Source organism: Mangifera indica, chromosome 9 (genome assembly GCF_011075055.1).
Source record: "Mangifera indica cultivar Alphonso chromosome 9, CATAS_Mindica_2.1, whole genome shotgun sequence".
Taxonomy (NCBI): Eukaryota; Viridiplantae; Streptophyta; class Magnoliopsida; order Sapindales; family Anacardiaceae; genus Mangifera; species Mangifera indica.
In genome coordinates this window covers 15,334,889-15,351,060 of record NC_058145.1, presented here as the reverse complement: position 1 = coordinate 15,351,060, position 16,172 = coordinate 15,334,889, and the positions used below count along the sequence as shown (strand labels likewise).

At 32.9% G+C, this 16,172-nt stretch overlaps 3 protein-coding genes and 1 non-coding gene across 5 annotated transcripts; 3 read left to right on the top strand and 1 right to left on the bottom strand.

Annotated features, from left to right (window-relative positions):
- Positions 1-1,535: 1,535 nt before the first annotated feature.
- Positions 1,536-5,353, top strand: LOC123226117 (expansin-A13). Its single transcript, XM_044650605.1, has 2 exons — positions 1,536-2,132; positions 4,788-5,353. The coding sequence occupies exons 1-2, from the start codon at positions 1,645-1,647 to the stop codon at positions 5,095-5,097; spliced, it is 798 nt and encodes a 265-aa protein (XP_044506540.1). The 5' UTR covers positions 1,536-1,644; the 3' UTR covers positions 5,098-5,353.
- A 1,678-nt stretch (positions 5,354-7,031) lies between these two features.
- LOC123225742 lies at positions 7,032-8,740 on the bottom strand. The gene has a single exon (XM_044649892.1). The coding sequence runs from the start codon at positions 8,572-8,574 to the stop codon at positions 7,474-7,476; it is 1,101 nt and encodes a 366-aa protein (XP_044505827.1). The 5' UTR covers positions 8,575-8,740; the 3' UTR covers positions 7,032-7,473.
- Positions 8,741-9,025: 285 nt separating this feature from the next.
- LOC123225743 (autophagy protein 5) lies at positions 9,026-15,292 on the top strand. Of its 2 annotated transcripts, none has more exons than XM_044649895.1 (9): positions 9,026-9,216; positions 9,305-9,524; positions 9,612-9,736; positions 9,823-9,889; positions 10,421-10,510; positions 12,223-12,310; positions 12,880-13,020; positions 13,820-13,951; positions 14,756-15,292. In XM_044649895.1, exons 2-9 carry the CDS (start codon positions 9,420-9,422, stop codon positions 15,103-15,105), a joined length of 1,098 nt encoding a protein of 365 aa, XP_044505830.1. In that variant the 5' UTR covers positions 9,026-9,216; positions 9,305-9,419; the 3' UTR covers positions 15,106-15,292. The 2 variants fall into 2 exon arrangements, with proteins under 2 accessions (XP_044505830.1, XP_044505829.1); XM_044649894.1 differs by having other exon boundaries at positions 9,026-9,221.
- LOC123226618 lies at positions 11,041-11,147 on the top strand. Its single transcript, XR_006504367.1, has one exon. It is a non-coding gene; the product is annotated as a small nucleolar RNA snoR99 (small nucleolar RNA).
- Positions 15,293-16,172: the final 880 nt, after the last annotated feature.

Here is a 16,172-nt window from a genome sequence, read left to right as displayed (position 1 = left end):
TTACGGTTTGAATAATGCTTAAAATGTTTCAATTTTTGGTTGTTTTTGTTGAATTGATTGAGGGGTATTATGTTATACAATGTGTAGATTTGATTTATGAAAAAATCGGAGGTCGAAACGACCAAAAATTGGCCAAAATTGGCTGCCGAAAGGATCGGCAGTCTGCCGTGGGAACGGAGTTTCCCACGGCAAGACGAATTCTCCCACGGCAGTTGAATGGACAATGGGTTTGGGGGGGGGGGGTAAACTGGCTTTTTTAACACATTGGGGTGTCGGGGAAATTCTTAGCCCATGTCGGGTTTTTTTGAAATTTTGCAGGTTGTCGTGGGAAAAGCCAAATTACGAAACTGCCCCCTTTATAAACACACCAAAATTTCACAAAAATCCCACGGCAAGTTCTGTTTTTTTTGAAAATTGAGTATAAGCATGTCAAGATCTCGTTCGAAAATCTGGAAAATACAAGTCCATATCTCGTAAAATGATGAAATTCAAAAAAATGAAATTGAAATTCGAATTGTAAAAGTTGAAAAACCCTAGAATGGCAACAATCAAAAAATCCTTCAGAAATCTGAAAAATACGAGTCGATATCTCGTAAAACAGTGAAATCCGAAAAAACGGAACTGAAATTCAAATTCTAAAAGTTGAAAAACCCTAGAATGGCAACAAACGGAAAATCCTTCGAAAATCTGAAAAATACGAGTCGATATCTCGTCAAACGGTGAAATTCGAAAAAACTGAATTAAAATTCGAATTCTAAAAGTTGAAAAACCCTAGAATGGCAACAATCGAAAAATCCTTCAAAAATCTGAAAAATACAAATCGATATCTCGTAAAACGGTGAAATCCGAAAAAACGAAACTGAAATTCAAATTCTAAAAGTTGAAAAACCCTAGAATGGCAACAAACAAAAAATCCTTCGGAAATCTGAAAAATACGAGTCGATATCTCGTAAAACGATGAAATCCAAAAAAACGGAACTGAAATTCGAATTGTCAAAGTTGTAAAACTCTAGAATAGCAATAAATGGAAAATCCTTCAGAAATCTAAAAAATACGAATCGATATATCGTAAAATGGTGAAATTCGAAAAAACGGAACTGAAATTCGAATTCTAAAAGTTGAAAAATGAAAATGCCTTTACAATGTAAAATATCCAAAAACCCCTCATATTTATCTAAAATTTTTTAACCCCCATAATGAGTGAGGGGAGTTATATAAATGAAGAGAAGGGTAATTTTGACATTTTAGAAAAAGTTTGAAATAAATAAATAAATATCAAAATGCCTTTATAATGTAAAATATTCAAAAACCTCTCATATTTATCTAAAATTACATTAAAACCCCATAGTAAGTGCCAGAGTTATATAAATATGAGGAGAAGGGTAATTTTGGTATTAAAAAAAGTTATAGGCTTTTTCTTTTTTTGGAACAGTGATTTTGGGCATTTTGGCTTGAAAATAGTGATTTTGGGTATTATCGCTTAATAGGAGGGCATTTTGGCCATTTTTTAAAATTTCCCTTTTAAAAATCAAACAAAGCAAGACTAAACTAAGCATCTTTTCTTTCTTCACTTTCACTTTCACTCTCTTCAAAGAAAGTATCATTCTCTCGTCTCTCCATTAAAAAAAAAAGAAAAACACCAAAATGTTGCTTCCCATTCTGCTTCAGCTTCTTCTATTCACACTTCCACGAATCGCCACCTCTCACTACAACTACAACTTCTCTTCCTCTTCGCCGTCAGATTCATCGCCGCACTCCGAGTGGCGGCCATCACGCGCCACCTATTACGCAGCCTCTGATCCGCGTGACACTGTCGGCGGTGCCTGCGGCTACGGCGACCTGGTGAAGGCTGGATACGGTCAGGCCACTGTAGGTCTGTCGGAGGCTATGTTTGAGCGTGGCCAGATCTGCGGCGCGTGCTTTGAACTTCGTTGCGTTGAGGACATGCGTTGGTGCATTCCTGGAACCTCTATTATTGTTACTGTCACTAACTTTTGTGCTCCTAATTATGGTTTTAGTTCTGATGGAGGCGGCCATTGTAATCCGCCGAACAAGCATTTTGTGCTTCCTATTGAAGCCTTTGAGAAGATCGCTATTTGGAAGGCTGGCAACATGCCGGTACAGTACCGGAGGTACTTCTTTTTATTTATTTATTGGTTCTCGTTAGTTTTAATTGTATGTTTGTCACTTTTGTTTTGTTGAGTTTTGCACGAGCATGTGAGGTTGGCCTACTGAGAGCTTTTGCTTTATTTACTTTTTTGGAACGGTAAAGCCTCAGTGTTAATCGTTTGCGGAAGAATTGATGTTAGTCTTGTTGTGAAAATTACGTTCACATATGTCGTTTCGTAGATTTAGTTTAGTTTAGCTAGGTTTGATATGACGCTAAGATATAGAGAGTTTAGCATATGTGAGTTGTACTATGCCATCCATGTGCTAAGATAATAAATTCTTTTAGAACAAAATCATTTTAATACCTAGCCATCCTCTTAGTTATTAGGATTCAGGAAAAATAAAAGATAATAATTCGCCCAAGGTTTAGATATATTGTCTTCAATGACATTATATGTCTGATGTATATCAAACATTTTCTTTGATAAATTCAGAATGTTAACACAATAGAAACCTCTGTTTTCTATTGCCTTTGGAATGGGTAAGAGAGCATACTTAAAACTACGATTGATAGCCAGAAAGCTCATAACAATATGAAACTTTACTTGGAACAGCTGTGTTAAATAGAAGACGGTTTAGTTTTCGGTAAGTTTGCTATTTAAATGTGTTTGTATGTACAGGTATGAACACTTGGATCATGTTTTATGTGGTGGAATAAGCTTAAAAACCTGAATTGTTAGATTACAGGTCAAGGAAAATTTTCTACTTGCCATAAGTGATAGGATCATTTAAATTGTAGAATTTAATGTTAATTTGGGGTCATTTTGAAGTACGAATAATGAAACATGCATGTTAGCTTTGTGAAGTCTGGTTCTTTTTTAGCTTAAACTTAAGTTCCTTCATCTCGGAATAGGTTATGATTTTGGCATAAGTTTAGTTTGTAGGGGCAGAGCATATATAAAGATTAGGGATATAATGTATGATACGATATGGATGTGGATAATATAAATTCTTGAATGGAATGATATGATGTCAATCCACAATACACATGGCATCCATTATATGATTAATGTTATTTGGTGAATTTCAGTTGTTTAAATTAGTGAGTTAGAAGCACAATGCCTAATAGAAAGTAAAGATTTGTAGGAAAAAAGTTTAGGCACTCTTTCCTAAATTAAGGATAGGAAAATGAGTTATATTCTATTTGGATTGTGGTGAACCTTCTTATAATTTCGTCTCACATGAATTTAGAATGTTAAGAGAATATTGGTTAAATAGTTTATGAGTTCTTAAGTTGTTAAGATGTAGTTTGGGTTACACAACTCAAAAATAAAATTGTGATAGATTGTGTGTCTAAAACCCCAATATCTTGACAGTGGATTGGGTTGTTATACCAGAATGTTCATATGGTATCAGAGCAATACCTAATTGGAGCAAAAAAGTTTTCATATGGTGAATAGCATGGGGGATTCCCCATCAAAAGGAGGGTAAATTGTGACGACCCACATCACATTATTTGGGAATATTAAGAGAAGATTAGTTAAAATTGCATATGAGTTCTTAAGTTGTCAAGATGCACCTGGGACTTCCCATTTTTGTAATCCATTTGTTCACTTGATGATTTGATTCAGTTGGTGAAGGAGACAAAATGGACAATGAACAAAGAAAAAAAGGTGAAACAGAAAGAAGAAGATGGGATGCTAACAAAGACACACTGTGGTTGACTTGTTAAAATAAATAGAGTTGATTGGCTAGAGGAGGAGAAAAATATTATTTTGAGTTTAAGGCAGCCTTTAGCTTCCATTTGGGAAGTTGACATCTCTTGTTGCCAATATTAGTATTGGAGTATTTGTTTTTAAGCATCTCTAACAAATGTTTAAAATAATAATTAAGAAAAAAATATTTAAGATTAGAATAAACAGGGGTGATTGGATTGAGAAGAGGAAAGAGAAAAAATATTGTTTTGAGTTTAGGATAGGTTGTGGCTGATTGAGAGGCTACAAGCTGAACCCTCTTGTGTGTTTAGAGGTTCCTAACATTTACAAAATCGTATACGTGCACTAACAATTATCAGCTAAGTTCATTCTCATAGTGCTATTAATGATGCAATAAAATATCCGTAATTCAGACAATTTTCCTTGCACCTCTGTGAAGAGTCCTCACACGGGATTATTGGTTCATTTATCTCCAAATGTTTCATGAGCTTATAATGTTCCACTTCAATTCATCTGCCTTATTTCTAAAGGCTTTAGTTTTCGGTGGAAGTAACAGTTGTTTTATCAACATAAAATTTTTTAAAACCTTCATCTGCATTGCAGACTAAAGCAAGTTGTGGAAGTAAATTCACCTAGATAGAGACCTATGACGTAAATTATCTTTATAGCTTAATCAAATATGTTTATACAAGACTATACCAGGTTTAATTAGTAGTCGTTTAAGCTACTTTCTTAATTATTTTTGGTTCTAACTATGAAACATTTTCAAGTTCGCCGTGTTAATTTTCTGATATCAGAAGTGAATCTGTCTTATAGGCTACAATTGCCTCAATTCTTCCTTCTTTTTTAAGGTTGTGCTAAGTGTATGTTATTGCCTATGCTGGAGTGCGTCTATTCTGTATAAACCTTGGTATCTTGAAAAAATTTCCAGTTCCACATATATGTTGGTTTTGTTTGGAATAGGATAAAGTGCAGGAAGGAAGGAGGCATTCGATTTTCGATCGATGGTTCAGGAATCTTCATTTCAGTGCTGATCAGCAATGTTGCAGGTGCCGGAGATGTAGTTGCAGTGAAAATCAAGGGTTCAATAACAGGCTGGCTTACGATGGGTAGGAATTGGGGCCAAAACTGGCATATAAATGCCAATTTAAAGAATCAACCTCTCTCATTTGAGGTCACTAGTAGTGATGGCCTCACAGTCACATCTTATAATGTTGCTCCTAGGAATTGGGACTTTGGACAGACTTTTGAAGGCAAGCAATTTGAGTCTTAGATTAGCATCAAGACCATAAATTATGTAGAATAGTTTTTATTTTTATTATTATTATTTTTTGTCTTCCTTTTCTTGTATTAATTGGATGAAGGTGTATGATGTCATGGGGTTTTCATGAAAGAGGCAGAGATACTATACTGCAAATTGTATGATGATTCAAACATTTTTTGGGAATGTACTTCAGAAGTCATAACGATAATAATAATAGTTGGATTAACTTACTAGTTATCCAACCATTATTATTGACTTGATAGTATTACTGAGAGTGTGTATATGATGTGGGAGATACTGTCATTTTAATTAGAGGGGAAATCGTGGTGGCATAAAGAAGAGCACCTGATAGAAAAGAAAACAAAATGGTATACACGAACCCAGAATCTTTAAAACTTGATGTTGGTTTGTTTGATTTTTATAAACAAATTGGGTAGATGATTGACTGAACCATTTTTAGATGTCATTTGTACGAGGTGGTTGGTAAACCATCAGGCTAAGGCGCTAAGCCATCGGGAGCATGGCTTAACTTAATTTAAGATTATTTATTAATTAATTATATTATTAAGAGGAGTAATATTATATGTATAATTTTTTATATAAATAACTATATATCATTATATAATTGAATAATTAAAATTAAGACGAATTTTAAACAACTATTTTTATCTTGTGTTAAATTCTTATCAAATTTGGCAAACTTAAACTCTTTAAACAAAACTCAAGCTAAATATTATTTGATATGATTAGTTTGTATCAATATGGGTTTAAAATATGGGATATATATATATATATATATATATATATATATATATAAAACTACATTTTTTTCTATTATACAAATATAAACAATTTTTTGATTAATTTTATCGTAAAAAAAAAAAGATTATAAGATTTAAAGTTGACTGAATAGATTGATTAGCTAGATAATTATCAATTTTTAAAAATAAATTAATTGATTGGGTATTTGATTGGTTGACCGGCCATCCGATCAACCTTTTCATTGTTGAAATCATCAAAAAATTTCATATTTTCATTTTATATTTCATTCTTAGTTAGATGAATAAATGAATTTTATGTCTTAATTGAATAAATTTATCCTTGATTGGATGGATATTAAATTTAAAAATATTTTATATCTCTCCCCATATATATATATATATATATATATATATATATATATATATATATATATATATATATATATATATATATATGTTAAATAACAAAAGAAAGATTTAAAAAACAAAATACCTGAGTTTAACATTTATTTAGTATTTGACTTCGATTATTGATCTAAATATACGGGAAAAAAAAGTTTAGGCTCACTCCGATAGACGACAAACATGTCAAATTCCATCTTTAAAAAAATAATAATAATAATCATTACCAAAATTAATATTTGATTTATGGAATAATTAAATATGGATACGAAATCTGAATAGAGTAGAATGCATTTATCATATAAAATCTTACCAAAAATAATAATAAGAAAAGTCATTGGATAAACTCATATAACATAAACTACTAAATCAAAGTATAATCAATTAATTTAAATAATTTTACTTTTTAGAACTTTCTGAATTAAAGTTATTTTCTATATTAAGAAACCATATCATAAAAGATAATTAATTTAGATATAATTAATTACCTTCTCCATATCATTACAGCCCTTGTTTTTTTTTTTTTTTTCTGCTTTACAATTTGAAACACAGATGGCCAAATAAAATCCCGAGGTTAAAAATTTGAGTTGGCATATTAATTCCAAATGACATCTATGTCTAAATGAGCTTAAAGTTAAAAACACACTAGTAAAGTAACGAAAGATAAATTTTAGGATTCTATCTAATATTACTGGTATTGTTAATAAAAGATTCGGGTAAATTTGAAGGCAGTAAGAAAAGTGTTATAAAATGGCAGTACTTCACAGAAACTAACATGGCTAATACAAATAAGAGGTTCCTCATAATAAACAGATTACACAGAAGAACTAATACAAAATTGTTTTACAAAAGTCAATGTCCAATCAATTAAACCAACAGAACTAATCAAATTGAAGCGAAGCAACATTATCTATCCAATGCAAATATTATATGCATATGAAGCTGTGGAATCTATTCACATCAAAATTGGATGCGACGATTTTCCAGTTTTTTTACTATAAAATATCAGACTTTGAACATATTTTGACAAAGAACCAGAAAAAAGAATTTCAATGTGTGTATGAGGTTAATCAAGAGCTCAAGGAAAAGGGCTGGAAAGAATCACAAACGTGAAATAGGAGGTATAAGGTCAGCCTCATTTAAGGGTCAGTACCTTGAAATCGTTAGAGATCCCTTTTGTAACCCCGAGCAAAAGCACACCAATGTAGGGGACAAGCAGCTTTTAAAGCACCTGGTGAGATTCAATGAGTAATGCGTTTAGCATGATATGAACAGCTGCTTCGTAAACAACTCCATCATAATGCATTCCATCAACTGTACACCAAGCTCCACAATTCCAGGTCAAAGACTGAATATCAAGCAATACAAGGGGTCCACCAGTTTGGCGCAAGAGCTTACTTTCTCCAAGTGCTCTATCGTAAGCATGCCACATTTCATCACTCATCTTCTCCCTCTTCTCCTCCGTATTCAACATCCCATTTATTAACACAGGCGTGCCAATCCAAAACAAATGTGGCGATCTAATCGAAACAGAACCCGTCACAGGTCCATTTGTTCCCAATTCTGGGGAAAAAGGTAGCAACGACTCCACAGAACTTTTCAAAACTCGCAATGAAACACCATAATCGGTTGCATTCGTGTAATGTAGCATGTGCCATAGGCCCGAGCCCATCACCAAAACATCTGGGTACTTCCTCTTAGCCTTAAACTTAACAACCAAATCAGTCAAATTCTTCTCGTAAGGTGCCCATATGAAATCCATTTTCAAACCAATTTCATCCAGCGCAATATTATAATCACTATGCCTCTTAAACAAATCGCCCCTAATAGAATCCATCCGTTCTTTCTCCAAAACAAAACTAAGCAAAGACACAATGACCAATCTCGCCTGAGAATCACCAGCCACAACAACCCAAGATCCGTTTAACAAATCCGCCGCGTCGGATTTCCCTAATTTCTGAAACTCACAAGCATTGACTTTTCCAGAATTAACCCAATCCCAATTCTTCTCGTAATTTTCAAGCGAAGAATTATCATTCTTATCAATTAAATCATTTCTAGGTTTAACATCCCACGCAATTTGATTGACCAAATTAATACAAGAATCGCGATGATCAAACACTACAAAAGACGAAAACGACGACGCAAATTCAGAAACGGAAGGAAAATAAGGAGTCAAATGTACACATACCGCCAGCGTTATGAACAAAGCACCGCTGAAAAATAACATCTTGTTTCGGCTTAAATGCCAGCCAGCCATTAACATGGGCACGAAAAGGACTAAACATGCAGCTAAGACTCCCAATTGAATACCTCCAATCATTTTAAAGCTCGGATCTTTAAGAGTGGAACATGATGCTGGAGGTGAAATGGGTTGTTTGGTGAAGAGATCTGGAGCTTAAGTTGTAAGTGAAGGAGGAAAATTGGATGGGACTTGTGATGGGAATGTGATAACAGCAGCCATTGACGTGGGTTGCGTTCGGTTAAGTGATCGAATTCAATCGAACGATTTGGTGCATGTTAGCTGTTGGCCGTCTTTTTGTTTTAAAATGCGCGGCGCTTTGCTTTGCAAATTGCAACTATTTTGGAGTTTGTCGCCTTGTCAATAAATTTCTGCCCAAATAAATCCAAATGGGCTCTCATGTCGTATTGTGAGAAACTTCGGCCTGGCCCAAATAATCCAAATGGGCTCTCATAAATTCGTATCAAATAAAAATGAGTGCAGAGAAATTAAATATATATTTAAAATTATTTAAGAATTATGATTTTTGTAATCTTCAGAAATTATTTAAGCTCCAACGTATCAGAAATTATGCAAAGTTCTATATTCTAATTACTTGTTTGAGTTTGTATCTACTAGCCAGAACAGATCATCACTTAACTCAGCCATTATTGTCGCCGCCGTCTCCGTTCACCGGTAACAGTTGCTGTTGAAGCTCAGCCCGCGCTCTTTCACCTGAGGGAGGTGAGGTGAGTTATTTTATTGTATTATTTTGTTTTCTGCGCGGAGTTAAGAGACTAATATGCCCTTATTCCGTTAAACTTAACGACAGACAACTGCCTTTGGGGTTGAGTAGTGATTACAGAATTATATTCCTCACGGGTCAATGATGGATTTGGTTGATTGAATTACAAGTAAAACAACCCAGTGAGAATTGCGGGGAGAAGATGCATATGGAAGCTCTAAAGTATTTGTGGGAAGGAGCAATTCCCCTTCAGATTCAGCTCCACGAATCAGAAGTCACCACTCTCCCTCCTCCTCCTCCAGCTTTGGTATCTCCTTATATGTAATTTTGTTCTCACAATCAATTGTATTTTCTTTATATGAAGTTGTAAATTATTATGTTTTTGTAATTTCAGATCTTAGCTCCTCGGATGGGCTACCTTCCGTTGTTATCTGCTCTTGTAAAGCCCTACTTTAGTAGTGCACTTCCTCCTGGTGTTGATACTGTTTGGTTTGAGTACCACGGCTTGCCTCTCAAATGGTATATATTTTGTTTTTACTCTATGTAATTGCATCGTGATTGAGGAATTCCAACTGGGTATTTTCTTTGTTTATTGTATTTTGCAGGTATATACCTACAGGAGTTCTCTTTGATCTTCTATGTGCTGAACCTGAAAGACCTTGGAATTTGACGGTATTCATTTTATAAAGTTGTAATTTAATACATTATGACAGTAGTTTCGTTTTTGGGTCTATCTGTATTAATTTAATGTCCACCAGAGTGATAAGTTTGTAACTGTTCAAAAAATTGTGGGATGTTAAGAAACATGTTCTGGGAATTTTTTTACCATCACCTGCTCCTTTTTGGAATGAATAAAATCTCAGATTTGATATGTTTGCTGTTTTTACAGATATCTGTGTCTGATTTAAGTTTTACTTTCATCAAGTTGAGCAGGTGGGATCTGTGTGATATGTGCTGATAATTGCTGGGAAAACGAAAAGGAACAGGAGTTATTCTGTGGCTAGATTTGATGTTGTCTAGGGTCAATTAATAAAAATGATAGTTTCTTACTCTAGGATTCACAGCCTTTAGATTATACATCTCACTTGCACATATGTCTAGACATATTTGATTTCGAACTGTATTGGCTGTGTCTTTTTTTTTGGTGTTGTTATTTTTATTGTTACTTATCAAATTAAAGGTTTTCTTTTGCTGTTTCTCCAGGTACATTTCAGGGGATATCCTGGAAATATATTGATCCCGTGTGAAGGTGAAGATTCTGTGAAGTGGAGCTTTATTAATTCATTGAAAGAGGTTAGTGCATTTCTTTTTCCTTGTTATTTGATTGATAGAGCTGTGTAGATATTATTAAACTGATTTTTTAGAATAACATTAACATGGAAGTTACCCTGCATTTTTCAAGAAATTTGTCACCATTTTTGTTAAAAAGGTATATGTTTTGACTATGGTTAATTCATTGGAATATCTATCTCATTTGAAGTTAAATTATCCTGATGAGAAATTAGACTTACTCATTTGTCCAATTGTTGACATTTATATGAAAATTCTAATTAGTTTAACATGCATTCTTTGTTATTTTTGTAACATGCATGAACCTGTAAGTTATATTGTTCTTGATTAAGAATATGAAGAGACTCCCATATATAGAACATATACATCAGGGGGCCTAAATAACGTATCATTGGTATTGATTTAGTTTATGAAATTGGACACTTCATGAAGATTTTAGTGCACTAATTTTCATATGATATGGTAGCTAGTCTTAATCACAGAAATGGAGATTTTGAATAATTGTGTCAATGTCTCCTTCAGCAAATTCATTAGTGTTTTAAGAATGAACAAATCCCTAATATTAATGTTATCCATTGTAACCATTTTTTCAGCTTGCTTTGTTTCGGTTTCTTTTTTATCATTGGAGGATGGAAAATGTGTTTTCAATTTTAGGTAAATTATTAATGATTTGGAATTGCATTAAACAAGCTTAGCGAAATACTTATAAGGTCAAAAGCAATACCATCTAGATAAATATTCTTGCAATGTCCATGTTTTGGCTGCAACTATATTGATCTTTGATTGAGGTAATTTTATGTCTTTGAAACTAGGCCTGATATTTTACAAAAAGTGTCTCTAATAGTCATATGTAAGTTTGAATGATTTGATGGTCAAAGTAGGCTTAAAGATGACATAAGGATTCTATCTTGTAAGTTGATGCCCCAAAAATTTAAATTCTTTTGCTCAGTCTATTTTAATCATAACAATTAGGTAACCATAAGCCTAACTTTCAATTGTGAGACTCTAGATGCATGATCAACCAAGCTATGTGATGAGTATTCACATTAAAATTTCTTATCTTTAAAGAAGCCTTTATAAAGAATTTTGGTGGAAGATTTTTAAGATTTTGGGAGTTTCTGTAATGCAAAATTTGCGTGTCATCTTCATACTCTATTTTGACTTTCAAATTTGTGAATTATTATTGCAAATACTTTTTTGTAGATATTCTAGTCTTATTACAACAAATAAAAAATCACCTCATTTAAGATCAATTGAAAGGTGTAGTTGGAGTCACTATAGTAGGCAGAGGTCTATAGAAAATTTTTTATGGAAGGAAGAGTTTGATTGAATCTTGTAATGAAAATATGGTATGTCAAGATCAGAATCATCAAGTGGAAGTCTCTAGGGGATTAAATTCAAGTGATGAGTTTCAAATAAAGTTATGATGTTAACAAGTACTGATGCATACTTTGATTTTTTTCTTCTGCTGTTTCTAGAAACCAACACTTGTCCACCTCTTTCTCTTTAACTTACCTAAGCAGAGCAATGTCAGTATTATGCATACAAAGATTTATGGTGAAGGACAAAGAATGAACCTTACAAAGTGTACTTATCACTTTGCAGTAATTTTTCTTTTAGATTCTTTTCTGTTTGAAATGATTTTCAAATGAAGTAGGTAGAGAAAAATTATTTTTCATTCCATTGCCTCTTATACTAATCAATTAACACTGCAGGCAGCATACATAATTAATGGAAACTCCAAAAATGTCATGAACATGTCTCAGTCTGACCAGTTGGAGCTTTGGAACTCTGTGATGTATGGTATGTCTTCTTGTTTTTTAGGGGTGTCATACATTTGTCTTTTATTTTTCTTAATTACATTTTGTAGTAGTTTTACTTGATCCAAGTGTTTCTCTTAATGCAAAAAGATGGGTTAAGTTAATGTTGTTTATCATTAAGGTTGATGAATTTTATTAGAACTCTATAAGTCATGGGCGATGATGAAATGTTGACCCATGGAAGAATTTGATATTAACGACTACCTTTCTACTGGACTTTTATTTTGAGATACAATTTCCCTTCCATAAGACAAGATGATTGTCAAAATCTTTCTTTTTTCTCAAATAAATCTTTAATTAACACTTATTTAGCCTATAGATTGAGAGGAGTATTTTGGGAGGCTTTTCTGGTTGATGTTGATGATTTGGTAGAATATTGATAGCAATAATAGTGGAAAAGTCATTTAATTTAACGTTGTAAGATTTAGCATGTAAGAAAAATACTCTCATATTAATCTCTTGCAAAAAAATGTTCCTACCTTTTGGTTGTAAATGCAGCAGTTACAAGCTATTTAACATGTTCATTTCTAATTTTGGTCGTTTGTGTTCCAGGTAGTCTGGAAGCTTACCTACGTGTATCATATAAGCTTAAACTTGGAACGGTTGAAGATGAGTACACCATAAAAATGAACCTGTCAACTAAATCTGGACAAGGAACTGGTGAGACAGATATGGCTGGACAAATGAAGACAGGTTAGTAAAATCATATACTTGTTTTAGAGAATTAAAACAAGACCTCTAGGAAGTTGCAGTTGATAATTGCTGGAAACCACATAACTGTTACCTTTTAGGAAACTGGTGATTCATGTGGTCTGTTCTGTTACTTGCACTGGAGGTAGTAATTAAAACTGGAAAGAGAAGAATGGAAAAAGGATAAAAATGTTGGTTTCTGCAAGAAGGTGGTCGACTTCTCATATCTTTCATTTCTATTGTTTATGTAACCAAGGAACCTATCCTGACTGCAGCCAATTTTTTATACAGATGATTCTCTTCTTCTTCTTTTTTCAAAGATATATATTTTTTCAATCAACACTACCAGTGAACATTTAGTTCATTTTTGAAAGTATACATGACAGCAGAGATACTCATACTAGAGTTCAAGTGACATGTAAGACCAGTAAATGACCTCCAAATGGCAAAAATATGATCATAGTCACTTGACTGGTTCATTTTTCTTTCTTATTTGATGAACAATTTGAAGCATTAAACTTGCATGCCTGCCTGCGAATCCTCAGCTTTTGAATCAGAAAGATTTTTAATTCGATTTCACTCCAAATTATGTGATTTTATTGTTCATAGATGCCTTTTTTTTTGTTCTTCTATACAGAAATTAACAACAATTCTTTTATAATCATCTGTTTTTTTTTTTTTTAATATGAAAGAAGGAAATGAAAAGTGTGGACTTTATGTTTTGTTAATGTCCAAATTCTTGTTTCCCTTCTCTTGATGTTAGTAAAAAATGTGCTTTCTTATTGTCTGAGAGTTTTTCCAGGTAGAATTCCAGTTCGATTGTATGTTTGGACTGTCAATGAAGATTTTCACAATCTAGAAGATGCTCCTAAAATTGATAGTTGGGATAAAATCTCTTTTATAAACCGACCTGTTGAAATTCACTCAGAAGAAGGTATGCCATGCCCTTTTTTGATTTATGATTCCTTGTAAGGAGTATGTGGACATGCTGAACTCAGTTATCATATAGGAACGTGTAACATGATGTACCCAGTTTCTGTCAAGTTTCTATTTTTTGCTTATTACTTTTATTGCTGCACATTGTCATAGGAAGAAGGAATTTCATATTGATAAGTGTTTTACCCCTTTTTTATGTGAAATAGGAATTTACAGTCAAATAAAGAGCAGAAATATTGCATTATGGAATTACTAGTCCATGACATGGATAAATTGTGTTACTTTTTGTATTTTTTTGTGAAATAGAAAATAGCAATTAATGAAAGAGGATAATTATTTCATATGGAATGTGCCAATCCATGCAACTCTAGTGTCCTTGTGAATTATATTTATGCCACGGTTGTCTACTAGACTTATATTTTCTGGACTCTGGCTAAAGCACCTTAATTGATTAAATGTGGGATGCAACAATGCATGTGTGGGTGTGATCGTTTTGTTATTTTCAAATTTGGTGGATATGTCTTTGCACCATTTTGACCCCTGATTCCTTCAAGTTAACATATGCAAACAGCCACTTTTTGACATGAATGTTCATAATTTCATTGTAGAAATTATCCAACAAGATTCTGTTGTAATGATTTATGCAGTTAAGAAAAATACCAAGATGCTTTTATGTTGGGATTTTATAGCATGTGACCCAGCTTTCTCTATTCTTAAGGCGTGTATTGCATGTAGTGCTGTGTTTGTAAACTACTTCACTTTTCTCATTACTTTACATCTCTTTCTTATTCTTGAAATGCAGGTAAATGCTTCACATTAGGTGATGCTCTTAAAGCTATTCTACCAGAATTCTTCGTTGATTTGCCCTTGATCGGTGAGGAATTGCCAAAACTGGAAGATGAGAATAAAACAAATATACCTTCAGAAGATGCAAGCAGCAATAGAAGTGCAGAAGAAGGGGTTGAAAATTTATGTGAACGTACCAAGTCTTCCTCTTCAACCACAATTACCGAAATCAAACTTGTCCGCATCCAAGGGATTGAGCCAAAACTGGAGATACCATTCTCGTGGTTGGTAAACAACTTAATGAACCCAGAGCACTTCCTCCATATCTGCATTTGTGTCAAAGTTCCAGCTGGTAATAATGTATGATAGGCTATGCTTCAACTATTCTTTTTCTAATTTCTTTGTGTTCTCAATTGGTATCACTGATGTCTTTGTTCAAAACCATTCATTTACTGTATAGAACTGTACAGAATAGATATCACATCATATTGATTCTCTTTGAACCAAAAGGAAGAAAATAGAAAAATATCAAAGGAAAATAAATTTCTTGTAATTTTTTTTCTATTTTAATGGTTTATTTCATATCCAAAACTATCAAATTATTCATAGACAGTAGCTCATATCTGAATTCTGATAAATCACAAGGGCTCTATCCACCTAACCAAAAGACTTCATTGGCATTCTGATAATTTTCAGAAATTCATCTTCTACATAGGTAATAATTTGCTTTACTTCTACATAGGTAATATGATCAGATTGTGCCAAGATATTTACTTCTACAGGGGTAAAACAATAATTTAATAAAAACGAAATAATTAAGGATAATTAAGTAATTTAACTGTTACTGTGCCAAGATATTTTCTGTTAACAGTGTTGAGTTTTAGGTGACAGACAGCAGTTTTTGAATTCAAAGGTGGGAACTTGTAATTTCCCAAAATTTAGGTGGACATTAAACTTTCTTATTTCAGAAATTAAGTTGGTAAGAAAAATAGTGGTAAAATATAATTCGTCCATAATATTATTATTGGTTGGTTACATTAAAAAAACTTGTGAGGAGGGAGCAAAAAATTAATAAAGAAATTAAGCCATACATTTTGTAATTTTATATTATGAACTGCCCCCTTATTGACAAGTATATTTTAATAAAATAAGAGCAGGGACGATTCGGATCTCTGTATATCTAATATCTTAAGTCAGTACATGTGATGAGAATTTCTGATAAGTCTATATAATAAAATTAAAGCATAAACTCGAAACATCAAGACTGTTCAGGTGTTCTTATATAAGAAAAATACCATTTAATCCAAAACTTTCAAAAAATGCTCCTTTCATCCCTAAATCTGTCAAGCATTATTCAATATCCTAGTTTTAGCTTATTAAAATTATTATTTTGATAATTGAAATTAAAAAATAAATATATAAATTAAAGCTTT